The sequence below is a fragment of the Anser cygnoides genome, chromosome 26, assembly GCF_040182565.1.
Source record: "Anser cygnoides isolate HZ-2024a breed goose chromosome 26, Taihu_goose_T2T_genome, whole genome shotgun sequence".
In the NCBI taxonomy this organism is placed as follows: domain Eukaryota; kingdom Metazoa; phylum Chordata; class Aves; order Anseriformes; family Anatidae; genus Anser; species Anser cygnoides.
Genome location: NC_089898.1, coordinates 206,996 through 221,337, shown reverse-complemented (window position 1 = coordinate 221,337; position 14,342 = coordinate 206,996). Strand labels below are relative to the sequence as shown.

General features: G+C 48.0%; 2 protein-coding genes and 1 long non-coding RNA gene across 4 annotated transcripts in view; 2 read left to right on the top strand and 1 right to left on the bottom strand.

Annotated features, from left to right (window-relative positions):
• KAT6A (lysine acetyltransferase 6A) overlaps window positions 1–1,660 on the bottom strand; it is a 44,525-nt gene extending 42,865 nt beyond the window's left edge. Inside the window, exon 1 of the mRNA XM_066983428.1 lies at window positions 1,510–1,660. The gene's annotated coding sequence lies outside the window, so the exon portion shown is untranslated. The remainder of the gene's footprint in view (window positions 1–1,509) is intronic.
• Window positions 1,661–1,694: 34 nt separating this feature from the next.
• LOC106044402 (uncharacterized) lies at window positions 1,695–4,883 on the top strand. Its single transcript, XR_001212245.3, has 2 exons — window positions 1,695–2,294; window positions 2,433–4,883. It is a non-coding gene; the product is annotated as an uncharacterized lncRNA (long non-coding RNA).
• A 1,169-nt stretch (window positions 4,884–6,052) lies between these two features.
• Window positions 6,053–14,240, top strand: AP3M2 (adaptor related protein complex 3 subunit mu 2). Of its 2 annotated transcripts, XM_048047304.2 has the most exons (9): window positions 6,053–6,325; window positions 7,740–7,911; window positions 8,374–8,511; window positions 9,064–9,149; window positions 9,893–10,026; window positions 10,897–11,104; window positions 11,926–12,070; window positions 12,494–12,606; window positions 13,391–14,240. In XM_048047304.2, exons 1-8 carry the CDS (start codon window positions 6,053–6,055, stop codon window positions 12,592–12,594), a joined length of 1,257 nt encoding a protein of 418 aa, XP_047903261.1. In that variant the 3' UTR covers window positions 12,595–12,606; window positions 13,391–14,240. The 2 variants fall into 2 exon arrangements, with proteins under 2 accessions (XP_047903261.1, XP_047903260.1); XM_048047303.2 differs by having other exon boundaries at window positions 12,494–14,240.
• Window positions 14,241–14,342: the final 102 nt, after the last annotated feature.

Below are 14,342 nucleotides of genomic sequence, written 5' to 3'. Positions count from 1 at the left end.
TTTTGTACACGGAAGACACTGCCTGAAATGTGAATAGAAAGCAGTCGGAATAATCAAGAGTCTTGAGCAAACAACAAGGAACTTTCAGAACTCTTCCAAGAGCGTAATCATAGGTCTGACTCCCTCCCGCTAAGAAAAGCTATGACAGTTGTTCCATCAAGAAAAAAAGCGAAGAAACACAGCTTGAGACTGTAATTAAATGTTCCACTTCCAAAGAGTGCAGAAAAGAAGACTAAAACATTATAATCTTTCATAGATGAGGCACACTGAAAACACTTGGAGACAAAGTAACAGGTGACCCTACACAAATGAAAAACAAATGCTTATGTCATTGCTAATTAAAGATGCAGATGGAAGGGTAGGAGGCTCTACTTCACAGCCTTTAGTTCTCTTTAACAAAGACTTTTTCTTAGTGTGATAACAGTATGCTGTGCTGAAGTTCTACTGTAAAAGTACACTATCCCCGAAGAATTTGTAAACTGTTTATTAAACGGATAATGATTTTCCTGCAAGGGAAGTTTTAGTCATAAGCTAGTCATCAACACAGTTCTCTTCCATTCTGCTTTCTAGTAAGTATTCGAGAATTTATCAACACACAAAACACATTTGCATACAGACATCAGACTCAATTGCACAGCTCCTGGCATCCAGTACCAGAAAGATTCGGAACTACCGTTCACACCAGGAGGGCTGCAGCACTCGCCCAGAGTTCTGGTTTTGTTTTTTCTTTTTTTGCACCCCGCCAACAACACACGTGAAGGGAAGCGCGGAGCGGGAGACCTGCCCGCCCGGCCGGGCCAGGCCGCGCTCCCGGTGGGCTCCGGCCAGCGCTGCGCGAGGGCTCCGGGCGGAGGCAGCGCGGCCCCCGGCGGAGCTCCGTGCCCGGGACGTTACGTAACCGCCGGCCAGGCCGAGGCGATGCGGGGCCTGTCCCAGCGGTCGCTCGCTCCCCGCGCGACGAGCGGTCCCTGCACCTGCTACCGCTCAGCCCCATCCCTCCCTCGGGCGGGCCCCGCGCGCGGCTCTCCCTAGGGCGGCCTGCCTCGGCCGCGGGACTCGCGCCGGCGGGATCGGGGCAAGCGGGGCGCAGGCCGCGGCCCCCGCGGCCGGCCGAGCCCCCCGCCGGCTCCGAGCGCCCCGGAGCGGGGCGGCGCAGCCCGGCGCCTCGCACCGGTTCGGCCGGGCCCGCGCCCGCCTCCGCCTCCTCGCCTTTCCCCGCGCCGGGGACGGAGCGCGGCTCGCCCCGCGACCCCGCGGCCCGCGCCGCCGCCTCATCCGCGCCGAGCCGCAGCCGCCGCCCCCCCGGGGCGAAGGCCCGGCGGGCCCCGGAGCGGCGGGCGGCCGGGGCCGGGCCTGGCGCAAAGCGGCGGCGGGGCCGGAACAGGCCGCGAGCCTGGTGCGCCCGGCGGGCCTTCCCCTTCCACCCGACGGCGGGCTCGCCGGCCGCCTGCCCACGCGGCCCCCGGCGCCGGGCAGCCGAGCCGGGGCGGTCCCGGCAGCGCTCCTTACCGAGGCCCGCGAGAGACGGGAACCGAGAAGCCGAGGCCGAGCGGCGGCGAAGCCCGAAACTGACACGGCGGCCATCTTGGGTCCGGAGCTCTGCGGCGGGGGGAGGGGGCGCGCGAGGGGAACAGCCCGCGGCGGGCGGGGGCGCGCGCAGGGAACAGCGCGGCGGGCGGGGGCGGCCGCCGGCACCGCGGCCACGGCCGGGAGGAGCCGCGGAGAGAGCGCGGCGGCGGGGCCGGGGCCGGGGCCGGGGCCGGGGCCGGGGCCGGGGCCGGGGCCGGGGCTAGGGGCGGCGGCGGGCCGGGCCGGGCCGGGCCGGGCCCCGGGCGGCAGCGCGCGGCGGGGAGAGGCGGAGCCGGGCGCCGCGGGCGGCCTGGGGCGCCGTGCGGGCAGGGCGTGCGCGGCCGGCCGGGGAGGGAAGGCGGCGGCGGCGGCGGCGCCCGGTGAAGGCTGACTGGAAACAACGCCCTGCCGGGAGCTGGGGCCGCGCGGCTGCGGAAGGCCTCCGCGCTCCGGAGGCGCGAGGCTGTGCCTCAGGGGCACGGCTAGAGGCTGGGCCCCCGCCGCCAGCGGGTGGTCACGGCCCGCGGGGTGGGAGGGAGCTCCGCGTGTGGGGCTCAGCCGAGCTCGTGTCTGGAGCGGCGACGCGCGGTTCTTCTGCCTTACAGACACTGACGTGGTGTTTTCTGAAATAGCAGTGCCCGTTGGCGTGCGGAGCCGCGTGCCGTGCCCGTACCACTCACATGCACGTGCTCGAAAACTGCTCTCTCCTTAGGCGGCTTTGTGAGGTAATTTCAGTAACTTTCTACATCTTTGATACGCACGTCATCGTGATAAGCTTTAGTTTATTGTGTAGAAATATGTTGCCAAAGCATGAGCACGGAGATAACTTGGGATCTCAATGTATTTTGGTCTTGGTTCTGCAGCAGGCTCCACAGAGCTGGCTCTTTGTCACTGGAATCAGAGGGAACCCACTGGGGAGCATCCACCCTAGGCTAATACAGGCAGCAGCATGGCTCTGCCCTGCAGGTGTACGGCGTTGGACCTAGTGTCTGTCAAAAGCTGGCAGAAAAGAGCAAATTCTAATTTTACGAAATAATGGCATTCTCTCCTATGTTGTATTTGGTTAAAATAATCTCACTTTGTTATTTATACTACGTGGTTACGTGCTGCGTGCAGTTCCCTAACCTTTTTTTAAAACAGCTGTGTATGCACGAAGTCAGGTACACATTTTTCAGTGTTATCTTAAAGGACAACTGCTGGGTAAAGATTCATGCAAGCTTCCCTTTTCAGAAAAGAAAAAATCTTAAGAAACGTCATGAAAACAGTTGATAAAGCAACAAAGTGGTGTTTTCTGAATGGCTTTGTTCAATGTCTTGTGGTGAGAAATTTCTCTTTTGAGCAAGAGGAAATCTTTGATGTTTTAACAAATAGGTTTTTCAGTATGAACATGAATTGCTTGTTACTTGAACTGTTTGGGAAGCCAGTGGAGTTTGAGGTGCTCTTGTACGAGGTATTGTACAAACAGTTCTGTTCCTCTCATGCAAACTGTGGAGCTCTGCCCTTCCCAGAGTTGGATTCGCCATACAAATTAATCTCTTCTCCCACCTCTTCCTGAGTGGAAGGGTGGAAATTCAGGTACTTCAGTGCCTTAAATTCCAAGGCTGTGGTGCTAAATTCTGAAAAGCTAATGAATACATAAATGTAATTTCCAGAGAATAATGTGAGTAAGCATAACTATACTTACTCACGCATTGCTGAAACGACTCAGTACATAACAGTGAAACCCAGTTGTTTTCCTAGAAAGCAGAGTGTCAGTCTGCAGTCTATTTTGTTTCAAAATTTGCAGTAGATTATTATTGTCAGCCTTACAAAATTAATTGTTGTTGTTTGGTATTTCAGAGATGAAAACTAGCCTTTTTTCTTCTACACTCTTTTTATTTTCACATCACAAGCTAACAGTTAAATCATCAGAATTCTACATACAGCAACCAACAGATAGCAAGGGATTGCTTTTTCGTGAAGACAGTGTACAGTTTGGCAACAGCATTTTGTTGCAAATCATTTTTTTTTGCTCTTTTCCTCTGAGGGTTCATGCACTTTCACAAGAGAATAATGCCTTTACTGAACTATTTTCAGGCTGCCACTAAATTAACCAGCAACATGACAGTATGTTCGGGCTACACTACCTGCTATGTTCTCTTAGATTCCAGTTTATATAAGCTCCTGAGCCACTTGTGGAGAAAAGCATTACTAATGTTCAGAAGAAAATGGGATTCTTCTGCTAACAGTTTGGAAGCAGACAGGCCGCATTTCTGCAGCAGTAAGCAGTGGTGGAACTGTTAATTGTTCTCTGCAGGTGCCAACAAGATATGGGAAAATTCTTGGAGAAGTTTAAATTTCAAGTTAGCATCCCAGCTACACAGCAACTCTTCAAAGGCCAGACTACTCAAGGGATTTTGACAAGATATCTCTTGTGATTAGTTTTTCATAACTCTATAGGATTATAAACAAATGTATTCCCCTTCATCCTTCCGCAACCTTTACCTTTGGTGTGCAGAAATAATTAATTTCCCTATGGTTTCTTTTGCATTGGCACTGACATTCTTGATGACTAAAAAAAACAAGGTTACCATAGGAAATATAAAGAAGTAACAACATCGTGAACTAGGTAAAATATTAACTATTTTGATGAGGAGTGCAAGCAATTTATGCTGTTGCATACGCTTAACTATGTGCTGCTGTTTTCTGTCTATGATGCCTATACGACTTCTGTTAATACAGACTCCAAAAGCCTCTTAGACAGTGATGAAGTTAAAACGATACATATTTATTTTAAATTTATAACAGAATGCTGTAATTAAATGAAAAGTTTATACCACTTTGTTGCTCTGAAATGCATAATTCATTGCAGTAATTTGAATTAGACATTTAAAAAACATCTTGCTGCTTAAAAATGCACTTGAAACAAATCACGAGTGTAAATGATAAATCAATGTATAGGTGAGTTCTCCTTTATTTCTGTTATAGCGAAAAAGCTCACGTAGTGCATGTTGAATTAATAAAAGGTAACGTCAGAGACAACAGGCTGACCTCTGGCCCATTTGGTGGGAAAATAGTGGTACACAAAGAGATCTAATTTAAACTTTAAACGGTGCTGCTTTTTTTTTTTTTTCATTCTGACATGGTCAATCCATCCTGTTTACTCATCCTCCAAACTTGCTAATATAACTGTCAGTGAGATACGCCCACAACATTGTAGAATAGTTAGCAGTGGAGACTCGGACCCGAGTCTTCCAGTGCTTTTGCAGCAGTTCTAACCAGTAGTCTGTCATCTTCCTTCCCCTGTAATAAAGGTTGTATGTTCAGACAGCTTATTTCGTAGTATAAAAAGGGTTTTTTTTGTTGTATTTACATTTGTTCTCAAAGTAGTTGATGGGAGCAGCCCTTTTGGACTATAATGGTAGTGAAATCAAGAAATTATTGGCAAAGGCATCTGCTTGACTCAGAAGTCGAGAGATCTGCTCTGCATACACAAGTCACCTGTTCTAGTTGTGCAAAGGAGTCGCTCAGCCGAGAACGGAGATGCATTTTGCGTGACAATTATCAGTTTGACTGTGGCTGGATTGTGTTTTCAGTAGTGCTACGATGTGGCGAGCAAGCCAGTCAAACAGTGCAGTGGAAAACATCTGACCGGCTGCTCCTCGCTGCGGAACCGGGTCACGTACCAAGTTTCACAGGCTCTACAGATAGACGTCTACCGCAAAAAGAAAAAAGCTTAAAGGAAATTAGGGAGAGGCTCCGTTCCCCTTCGGCTTGCGGCTGCAGGAGGCCGCAGGCTCTGCTCTCTCCGCCGAAGAGCGCGGCCGCGGCCGCCCCCACCTGCAAGGCCGGGGCAAGCCCCTCACGGCGGGGAGGACGGGGGAGCTGCGGCGGCCCGGGCGCTTGGGGCGCCTGGAACCCGGGGCCTCGGCGCCGCCGGGAGCGCGCGAGGGGGCGCCGGGCGCTGCGGGCCGGGCAGGGAGCGGGCGGCAGGGCTGGGGTTGGAGCGGGGCCGCCCCCTCCCGGCGGCTCCTCGGCCCGCGGCCTGCAGCCGGCGCGGCCGGGCCCGCTCTCCGGGCCCGCTCTCCGGGCCCGCTCTCCGGGCCCGCTCTCCGGGCCCGCTCTCCGGGCCCGCTCTCCGGGCCGACCGCGGCCCAGGCAGGCCGCTCCGCGTGCGTCATCAGCCGCGCGCCTCCCCTCGGCCTATCGGGCTCGGCCGGTAGCGGGCCGCCCAATCGCGGGGCTCGCCGCGAAGCCCGCCCCGAGGCGTTGCGGGGGGCCCTTACCCGGCGCTGCCAATCCGCGCGCTGGGGGGCGGGGCCTCGGGGGCAGGGGCGGGGCCTCGGGGGCAGGGGCGGGGCCTCGGGGGCAGGGGCGGGGCCTCGGGGGCAGGGGCGGGCCCGGGGCCGGGCGGGCGGGGGGCGCAGGAGCGGAGGAGAGGCGAGGAGAGGAGAGGCCAGGCCCGGCCGCGGCCCCTACCCCGGCCCCGGCCCCGGCCGCCGCCATGATCCACAGCCTGTTCCTGATCAACGCGTCGGGGGACATCTTCCTGGAAAAGCACTGGAAGAGCGCCGTCAGCCGCTCCGTCTGCGACTACTTCTTCGAGGCGCAGGAGAGGGCCTCGGAGGCGGAGAACGTGCCGCCGGTGATCCCCACGCCGCACCACTGCCTGCTCAGCGTCTACCGCCACAAGATCTTCTTCGTGGCCGTCATCCAGAGCGAGGTGCCGCCCCTCTTCGTCATCGAGTTCCTGCACCGCGTCGTCGACACCTTCCAGGTGCGGCCGGGAGGCGCCGGGAGGCGGTTGGCGAAGGGCAGCGGCGGCCGGGAGGGGGACGGGAGGGGGACAGGAGGGGGACAGGGGCCGCAGTTGTTTTTCTCCTTTCCCTGTCTCTTAACGCTCATCCTGCGCCAGCGAGGGTCTCCCGCGGGTCCTGAGAGCTGGCGGGGTTAGGAAGGGACTGCCCAGGGTGGATCTGAAATCAGCATGTGCTCGCCGGCAGGGCCCCTCAGCAGCCGAGAGCTGCGCTTCTGTGCTGCGGTCTCACATCCTCCAGGAGCTGTGAAACAAGACCGAGCTGGACTTCTCTATAAAGAGTTTGTGCTGCTCATGTGCTTTAGTCAATCGCTGACAGTCTGCCCGCGTGTTTACATCTGATGATGTTTCTCGGAGGGGAATCGTGCTCCCTAAAGAAAACAATGATAGGAGTTACCTCAAAGCAGCTTTATTTCCTCTGTGCTGTAGTTGACACGGCTGCCAGTCAGTTTGGGGATGTAAAAGGCAGAACATGCCTCTTCTGCCTGCCAGCGATATGATTGTGCAGTCTGGATTTGAAATGTCTCGTGACCAGCATCCTACCAGAATACAGGAGATGTGAGTGCTTGGTCAAATGAGTACCACATGAGCTTTGCTTCCAAGTGCCAGTCAGACCGTGACTCTCTGTAGGCTCTGAGTTATCTTTCATTGAGCTCAGCGCATGGATTGACTGTTTTTGTTTAATCCCAAGGGTCTGAGTCCAAGCAGCATGGGGTTTCTTGTGTTTGACTTTTTGTTGGTGAGACCTGTCATATTTTCTTTAGGTTGCCTGAGACCGGTTCTCAGGCTCTACTGAGCTATTTGGCTAGACATGGCTTGCACGGAAAAGTAATTTAATTGGAAATTCCAAAGAACGTTGTGACAGTTGCATTCCCAGCCATCATTCTGCAGTTCTTTTTTGTAGCCATGATCAGTATTGGAGTAACTAGTTATAAGCGTTATTACAATCAATCTGAGTTACTTCTGTTGAAATGGCAGTCAGCTCTGTTCCATGTTCAGGCCAAAATGTACTGCAGGAAATATATGTTAATTAGTATTGCAGCTTAATCAGTTACAATAGAGCTGTTTTCAAGTGCCAATTAAAAAAATCTCTTGGCTATCAGAGCGAATCCCATTATATAGAAAGGAAATAGGAACACTTGATGATGCAGTGATTTGCCAGCTTGCTGTTGCGGTGGTTGGAGGTATGCTTAGAATTGTGCTTCCCCGTTGGAGTGTTCAGTCTCTCTGATATACTTCTGCTAATGTGTGGAGCTTCAATGCTATTTCACCTCTTGCAAGAAAAGGCTTGATTTATTTCTGTGTGGGAGGACAGTGAACTGAATGATCACTAAGTCTCTCCTCTAGAGATTAAGTAATTATTCCTTTTGAACAGGATTACTTTGGTGTCTGTTCAGAGGTGATGATCAAGGACAATGTTGTAGTGGTTTATGAGGTGCTGGAAGAGATGCTGGACAATGGCTTTCCATTGGCAACAGAATCCAATATTCTCAAGGAACTGATAAAACCTCCAACAATCCTGCGAACAGTTGTCAACACCATCACAGGTACAAGGAAACAAAAAGTAGATAAGCTGGTAAGGCCATGTGGCAGTATTCCTCCAGAAGTAAATCTGGACAGAGGTGAAGAAAACGTATGTTGTTCTGTACCTTTCTAAACCCCAGCAGAGGTGTGTTTTGGAAGTCCTGTGTTAGTGCTTTTCTTTGAGGTTTGTCCTGGTTCCAGCACCAGCTGCATGTTTTTCGTTTGTTTGCTTGCTTGTTTTGTCAGTGTTTTTTTGTTTTGTCTTTTAGTTACTTTTTCCTGTATTTTATTGTGATATGTTCTGGAGTTGGGTGTGGGAGAGATGCAAACTGTAGAATACAAGAAGTCTGGAAGAGTAATTGTTCTTCCACAAAGAGACAGAGGTTTCTTGGAAATTAATTACAATCTAGTTGGGTGAGGCCAGGAACTTGTTCTGGAGTGTTGTCTGTCTTTTGTGGTTGTTACGATTACCATTCTTTTTCCAGGAAGCACTAATGTGGGTGACCAGCTTCCTACTGGACAGCTATCAGTGGTGCCTTGGAGACGTACTGGTGTAAAATATACCAACAATGAGGCATACTTTGATGTGATTGAGGAAATAGATGCAATCATTGACAAATCAGGTATGGGAGTTGCTTTTGGCTAAGACAAGGGTAAGTTGTCCTGATGGTGCTGGAAGAAGGATTTATGTTTTCCGAAGAGGTGCTCCCTCATCTCTGTGTGGGAAGCTTTATTCCTATTCTTACTTGGGAATGTTGTCAGCTTGTAGGTGCTATTCAGTCAAAAATTTTAGAGAAGTATCAAAATTTTAAATCTTCTTCCTCTTCTGACTGTTCATGAGATCTTGTAAGCAACTCTGTACTGGGAAAACAGAAGGTGACGGGAAATTTTGTACAGGGCTGCCTCCTTAGTTTTAATGTATCTTAGCCTTGATAGAGTTGGGAGCTATTGCTGTTGGCCATTAGAATGGAAGTTACTGGCATCGGTGGTTTTTACTTATATGTATCTTCTTTAAAAGTGGTTGGGAATGAGAAATATGTCGAGGAGGCAACATAATGAGCCATGATACTTCATAAAGACATTAAATTCCCTTCTTCCTTGTTGATAGTTTTTCCACGTTGTAATGAATTTTGACCAGGTTCACGTAACCTCCTGTGTTTATTTTATTGTTGCAGGTTCTACAATTACTGCTGAAATCCAAGGGGTGATTGATGCTTGTGTCAAGCTGACTGGGATGCCAGACCTTACCCTGTCCTTTATGGTAAAGCTCAAGGATGTATCTTTAATTAAATCCTTGAAAAGGGCTTCCCAGCCATGCTACTAAGATCTCAGTCTCACCGTGATGTATTCAATTAGATCAGAACCTGAGTATACCATACAAAAAGAGAAAGAACTGACAGTGGGAACCCATAGTGAACTTCAGCAACTTTGAGTGTAAAGATTTTATTTTCAGGTTCTTTGTTGAAAATACTGTTAGCGCATTCTGTGACTAAGTTTCTGTGATATCGTAGTGCTTTAGGCAGATATTTTAAAGGGCCATCCTTTTTAGAAGTATGCATCAATATAATTATTTAACATGATGGAATTTGCAAAAATAGAATTGAATATTTTAGTTGGAAGGATCTTAAGAGATCGTCTAGTTTAACTGCCTGACCGTTTCAGGGCTAACCAAGAGTTAAAGCATGTTATTGAGGGCATTATCCAAATACCTCTTGAACACTGACAGGCATGGGGTATCAACCACCTCTCTAGGAACCCTGTTCCAATGTTTGACCATCCTCAGGGTAAAGAAATTTTTCCTAATGTGCAGTCTGATTAGAACTGAGGATATTCAGTGCCGCTATTGCACAGATGTAGCAGCATCAAATGGCTTAAAATGTCTCAATGTAGATACGTTCAAAGGTGCAGAGTGTCAAATGCTGGGCCCTTCGTGGATAGGAGATTGAAGAATTTAAGTAGTTATTTTAGGTAGTACTACCTTCTTTAACCTTTCTTTTATTTCAGAACCCTCGGTTGTTGGATGATGTCAGCTTTCATCCATGTGTACGGTTTAAGCGCTGGGAGTCAGAGAGAATACTCTCCTTTATTCCTCCTGATGGAAATTTTCGCTTGCTGTCTTACCATGTCAGTGCTCAGAAGTAAGTGGTGAATTTAGTGCAGTGAATTATGGAATTTGGATCTCCTTGACTAGAAAGAAGGATGGGGGGGAGAATGTCTTTTAAAGATTAGGTAACTTCTTGTGCCATGTGAAATAGGGGTGTGTGTTAATCCGCACTTTTTTTTTTAAATGTGTTTTCCCCTTGTTTGGAGCAGTGATTCTTGTCTTTTTACTGGTCAACCTGCATCTGTCAAAAACTGGTAGCAGATGAACAATCTAGAGTGGGAATGAATTAGGCAGTATGGAGTAACCAGGCTGTTAATTTCCTGTGTTTACAATTTTTTTTTAAGATAAAACAAACTAGTTTGGTAATCATGTTGATTTTTTCGATGTCTTTTTTAATGAAACTGCAAGTTCTTGTCAGCTGTTCGCACTCTTCTGGAAGCAGGCTACTGACTATCAGTTGGGGTTACAGATGTTAAAGCATTTTGTTAGACTTTGTCAGGCTTATCTCAAGTAGTTGAAAAGGAGTGTGGGGGGAAAAGTCAAATTGAAAGCATGCAGTTCAAGTGGTGTTGCTCTGCCTGGGACTACTTACCATCTTGGTTGTGACATGTGAAAAGTTTCTCCCCTCTCTTGCTCAATCCTCCTATCACGTTGGGTGTCCTTACCTGTCTTGTATGACAGTGGAAAACTAAGATACGGGAAGTTTGATTTTTTTTTTTTTTTTTTTAATAGTAAGAAAGACTTGAGGACAGCATTATGACTTTGCTCTTTGATTTGGTAAATAAAGAACATAGATCTCATTGCTTTCCCTGCTGCAGTCCTTGCCCTTTTTACTGGGAACATTGAAAAGCAAAGATGAAGGCAAGAAATTCACAAGGTTTCTTTGTTATTGTCTTTATTCTAGTCTTGTGGCAATTCCTGTCTATGTTAAACACAACATCAGTTTCCGTGATAGCAGCTCACTGGGACGCTTTGAAATCACAGTGGGGCCAAAGCAGACTATGGGGAAGACTATAGAGGGAGTGATGGTCACTAGCCAGATGCCAAAAGGTGTCTTAAATATGAGCCTCACACCCTCACAAGGAACACACATCTTTGACCCAGTTACAAAGGTGAGAGAAAGTAGATTTTATTTATTTATGTAAATCTTTCAGCAAATGAAGTTGAATTATTCATCCTTTCAAGATCATTCCTTTGAATGTTGATGCCCTGAAGGCAGTATCTTTTCTTGGGTGAGAACTTAATATGCCCCTGGTTTTTGAACAATTGCACTCAAGAAGTTGTTTTACGCCCCACAGCAAATAACTCAGTGCCAGAATGGATTTAGTTTTGGTTGCATAGTGTGTGCAGGAAGTACAAGGACCGGTGTTATACGATGAGGCAGTAGTTTAGTGACTGGTTTACGGATTTCTGCATATGTGGTTGTCATGCACTCTATGCTAAGACTTGATCCTTTGCAAATGATGAGGATTTCAGTTGGTTAGTGATTTCCTGCTCCCCGCTGGTTCAATATTATCTTTCTGCGAACTTAAGAAGTTTATCCACAGTAGAGCATCAGGCAACACAGCTTCAGCCACATAGAAAGGAGGTGATTCTGTGTTATCTATGTCACTGTTACCCATAGCAATTGTGGCTTGTAGCACAAATAGTGGAAATACCATTGATGGTAGACTTTTGGGGAACATCATTGGAAAGAGAGGGAGAACAAGGGTCTCTGAGACAGCTGCTCCTTAAGTCTTTACTATGTCTGAAGTGGAGGACCCGACTGGATGGAGAGGAGGAGTGTGTGTTGTATGTCCAATATGAAAGGCAAGATACTGAGACAAAGAGCTTTTTCATAGAGAAACGTTAAAAATTGTCATTGGAAGGGGATTATTCTTTAGAGGTTGTTACTGTATTTCTGCTTGACTGCTGCATTTGTTGTTCCTTGAAGTTGCTCTCATGGGATGTGGGGAAAATAAACCCCCAGAAGCTGCCAAGTCTGAAGGGAAGCATGAACCTGCAAGCTGGGACATCAAAACCCGATGAAAATCCCACTATTAACCTGCAGTTTAAAATTCAGCAGCTGGCTATATCTGGTAAGTGACTATCAGGTAAAGAAGCTGAATGTTTTCTTCTCTGTCAAAGTGTTTACTCTGCATGTAGCTGATACAGCTCTTCAGACCTTCTCTTCAGAACATCCTATCTGAAAATTGTGTGCTTTGGCAACAGATAAATAGATTTCTTCTCTGTTGCTCTGTGAAACAGCCTATGTACATCCTCTTGCATTTCTTGCTTAAAGCCTCATACATAATTTCAGAGTATGGTTGTGTTTGTAAGAATGATTCTGACAATTAGCAATTGTCAGCTTTTATGTTTTTATTTTTTGCTTTTTTCCCCCCTCCATTTCCTGCTTGCTAAAGCTTGCTCTCTGCCCCTCTAGTATGCTCTTCCGTTCCTTTATCCTGAAGGTCTGTGTTTGTGGCAGCAGTCAGTCTTATGCTATATTTGTTTGCTTTTAGGACTGAAGGTGAATCGCTTGGACATGTATGGGGAGAAGTACAAGCCCTTCAAGGGGATAAAATACATGACTAAGGCTGGAAAGTTCCAAGTCCGAACTTAAAGGATCATGATAGTGAGGAAAAGCACTTTCCTGTTTCTCCTATCCCTAACTGTTGGATATAGCATCTCCCCAATCTGTTTAGGGTTGCTCCCTTGCCTTTAGCCTGATCAGGATAACCAGCACTTAGTGTGCTGGGGAGAAGGGAAAAGTAAAGTTAACCTGAAGCCGTCTCATCCCTAAATAAGCCTGAAGTATTAGCAGCAATGGCAGATGGGAGAGGAGTTCAGGTCACTTGGGACTAGTGAGTCAGATATAAGTTTGTACCACCTTCATCTTACTGTCTTAAAGGAAATTCTAGGGATTTATTCCCCTTTGTACATCCTGTTCCTTATGTTTTGGCTGGCTTTTATCCCTTTTGTAGATGATATGAAGTTGAATTTCCACAACGTTCTATTGCACTGTGATGGTCTGGCATCTGCCCTTCCCCATCACAGGATGTTTGGTTGGAGAGCTGTAGTTCTTGGCAGCAGAGATTAGCTGGCCATTCTGCCTTGATGAGACTGAAAGAAGTGAGAAGGTAGACTGTCCCACCCAGGATGGGATTTTAAGAAGCCTGAGATTGGGGGTGGTGCCACAGAGGGAGGAAGCAGGAAAAAATGAACACTTTTCCTTGATATTTTGTAATCTATCACGGTCGTTAAGTTTCTTGAATCTTTGGGGAGTAACTGGAAACCCATCCAAATTTTAGTATGGAATCCTCTGAAGAGCCACCTGTAGCACTTCTTATCTTATAACTGACAGATGGTGACATCTGAATGTAATTCTGCTTCTGTTCTTATTTCCTCAATATTTGGAGGTTGTGTTTCTCCTGGCTTCTTTGGGGAGTCAGGGAGGAGGCAGAGGCATGACAAGAATTTGCTTGGAGACAGCACTCTGCTGGAAACTCTTTGAAACTGAAGCTGCAACTAAATGAAGACAATTGCTATCCCAGTAACTTGTTGGAACCTATTTTTCTTTCTGCCTAACATACCTAAAATAACCTAAAAAAAAAACCTGCCTAAAATAACATTTTTATTTGCAAATGAAGGTGATACCAATGTTCTCCTGCTTGCTTATGACTTTATTTGAAATAATTATGTCCTGGTACCTTTGTAATGTTTCTGGCTGTACCTCATTCCAGTTCCTGTCTGAATTAGCTGCTGTGCAGGTGGATTCAGGCCTGTGTTGGATTTCTCACTGGGACCATCCCTTCTGCAGGAGCTGTTGCTGCATAAGCCCATCCCAGTCTGTGCTGCATCTCTCTCTGTATAGCATACATAAATATAAAATGAGGCATATGCACTGTTCCGTATTGTTTGTAATGTGTTCTTTGGCCACTAGATGCCAATGTGTTAATTTCTCTGGTATCAGAACTTGTTACATGTACAGTAACTTATGGACTACAGCATTTGTCAGGTGGCTGTGAAGTCCAGCATGTGTGTAGTTCATGCTTGTGAACGGAACAAGGTGGCCCTAAATGAAGGCTAACACAAATTCTGTTTTGCCTGCGATGGGATACTTGCAGTGGATGAGTGACATCTTGATTTTGGAATTGCAATTTTCAGTTCAACCGGTGAATGCCACAGCAGGTGGCCTTAGTGCTGAACATATTCAGTGCAAATACAACCTTCAACAAGGGCATCAATAAAATTAATTTTTACCTGTCATCTGTGTCATTTCAGAGTGGTTTGTGTGGTCTTTACAAGATGCTCAGTTGAAGTTTGAGGATGAAGGTAAATTATAACAACTGGACCTTGGATAGTGGGTAC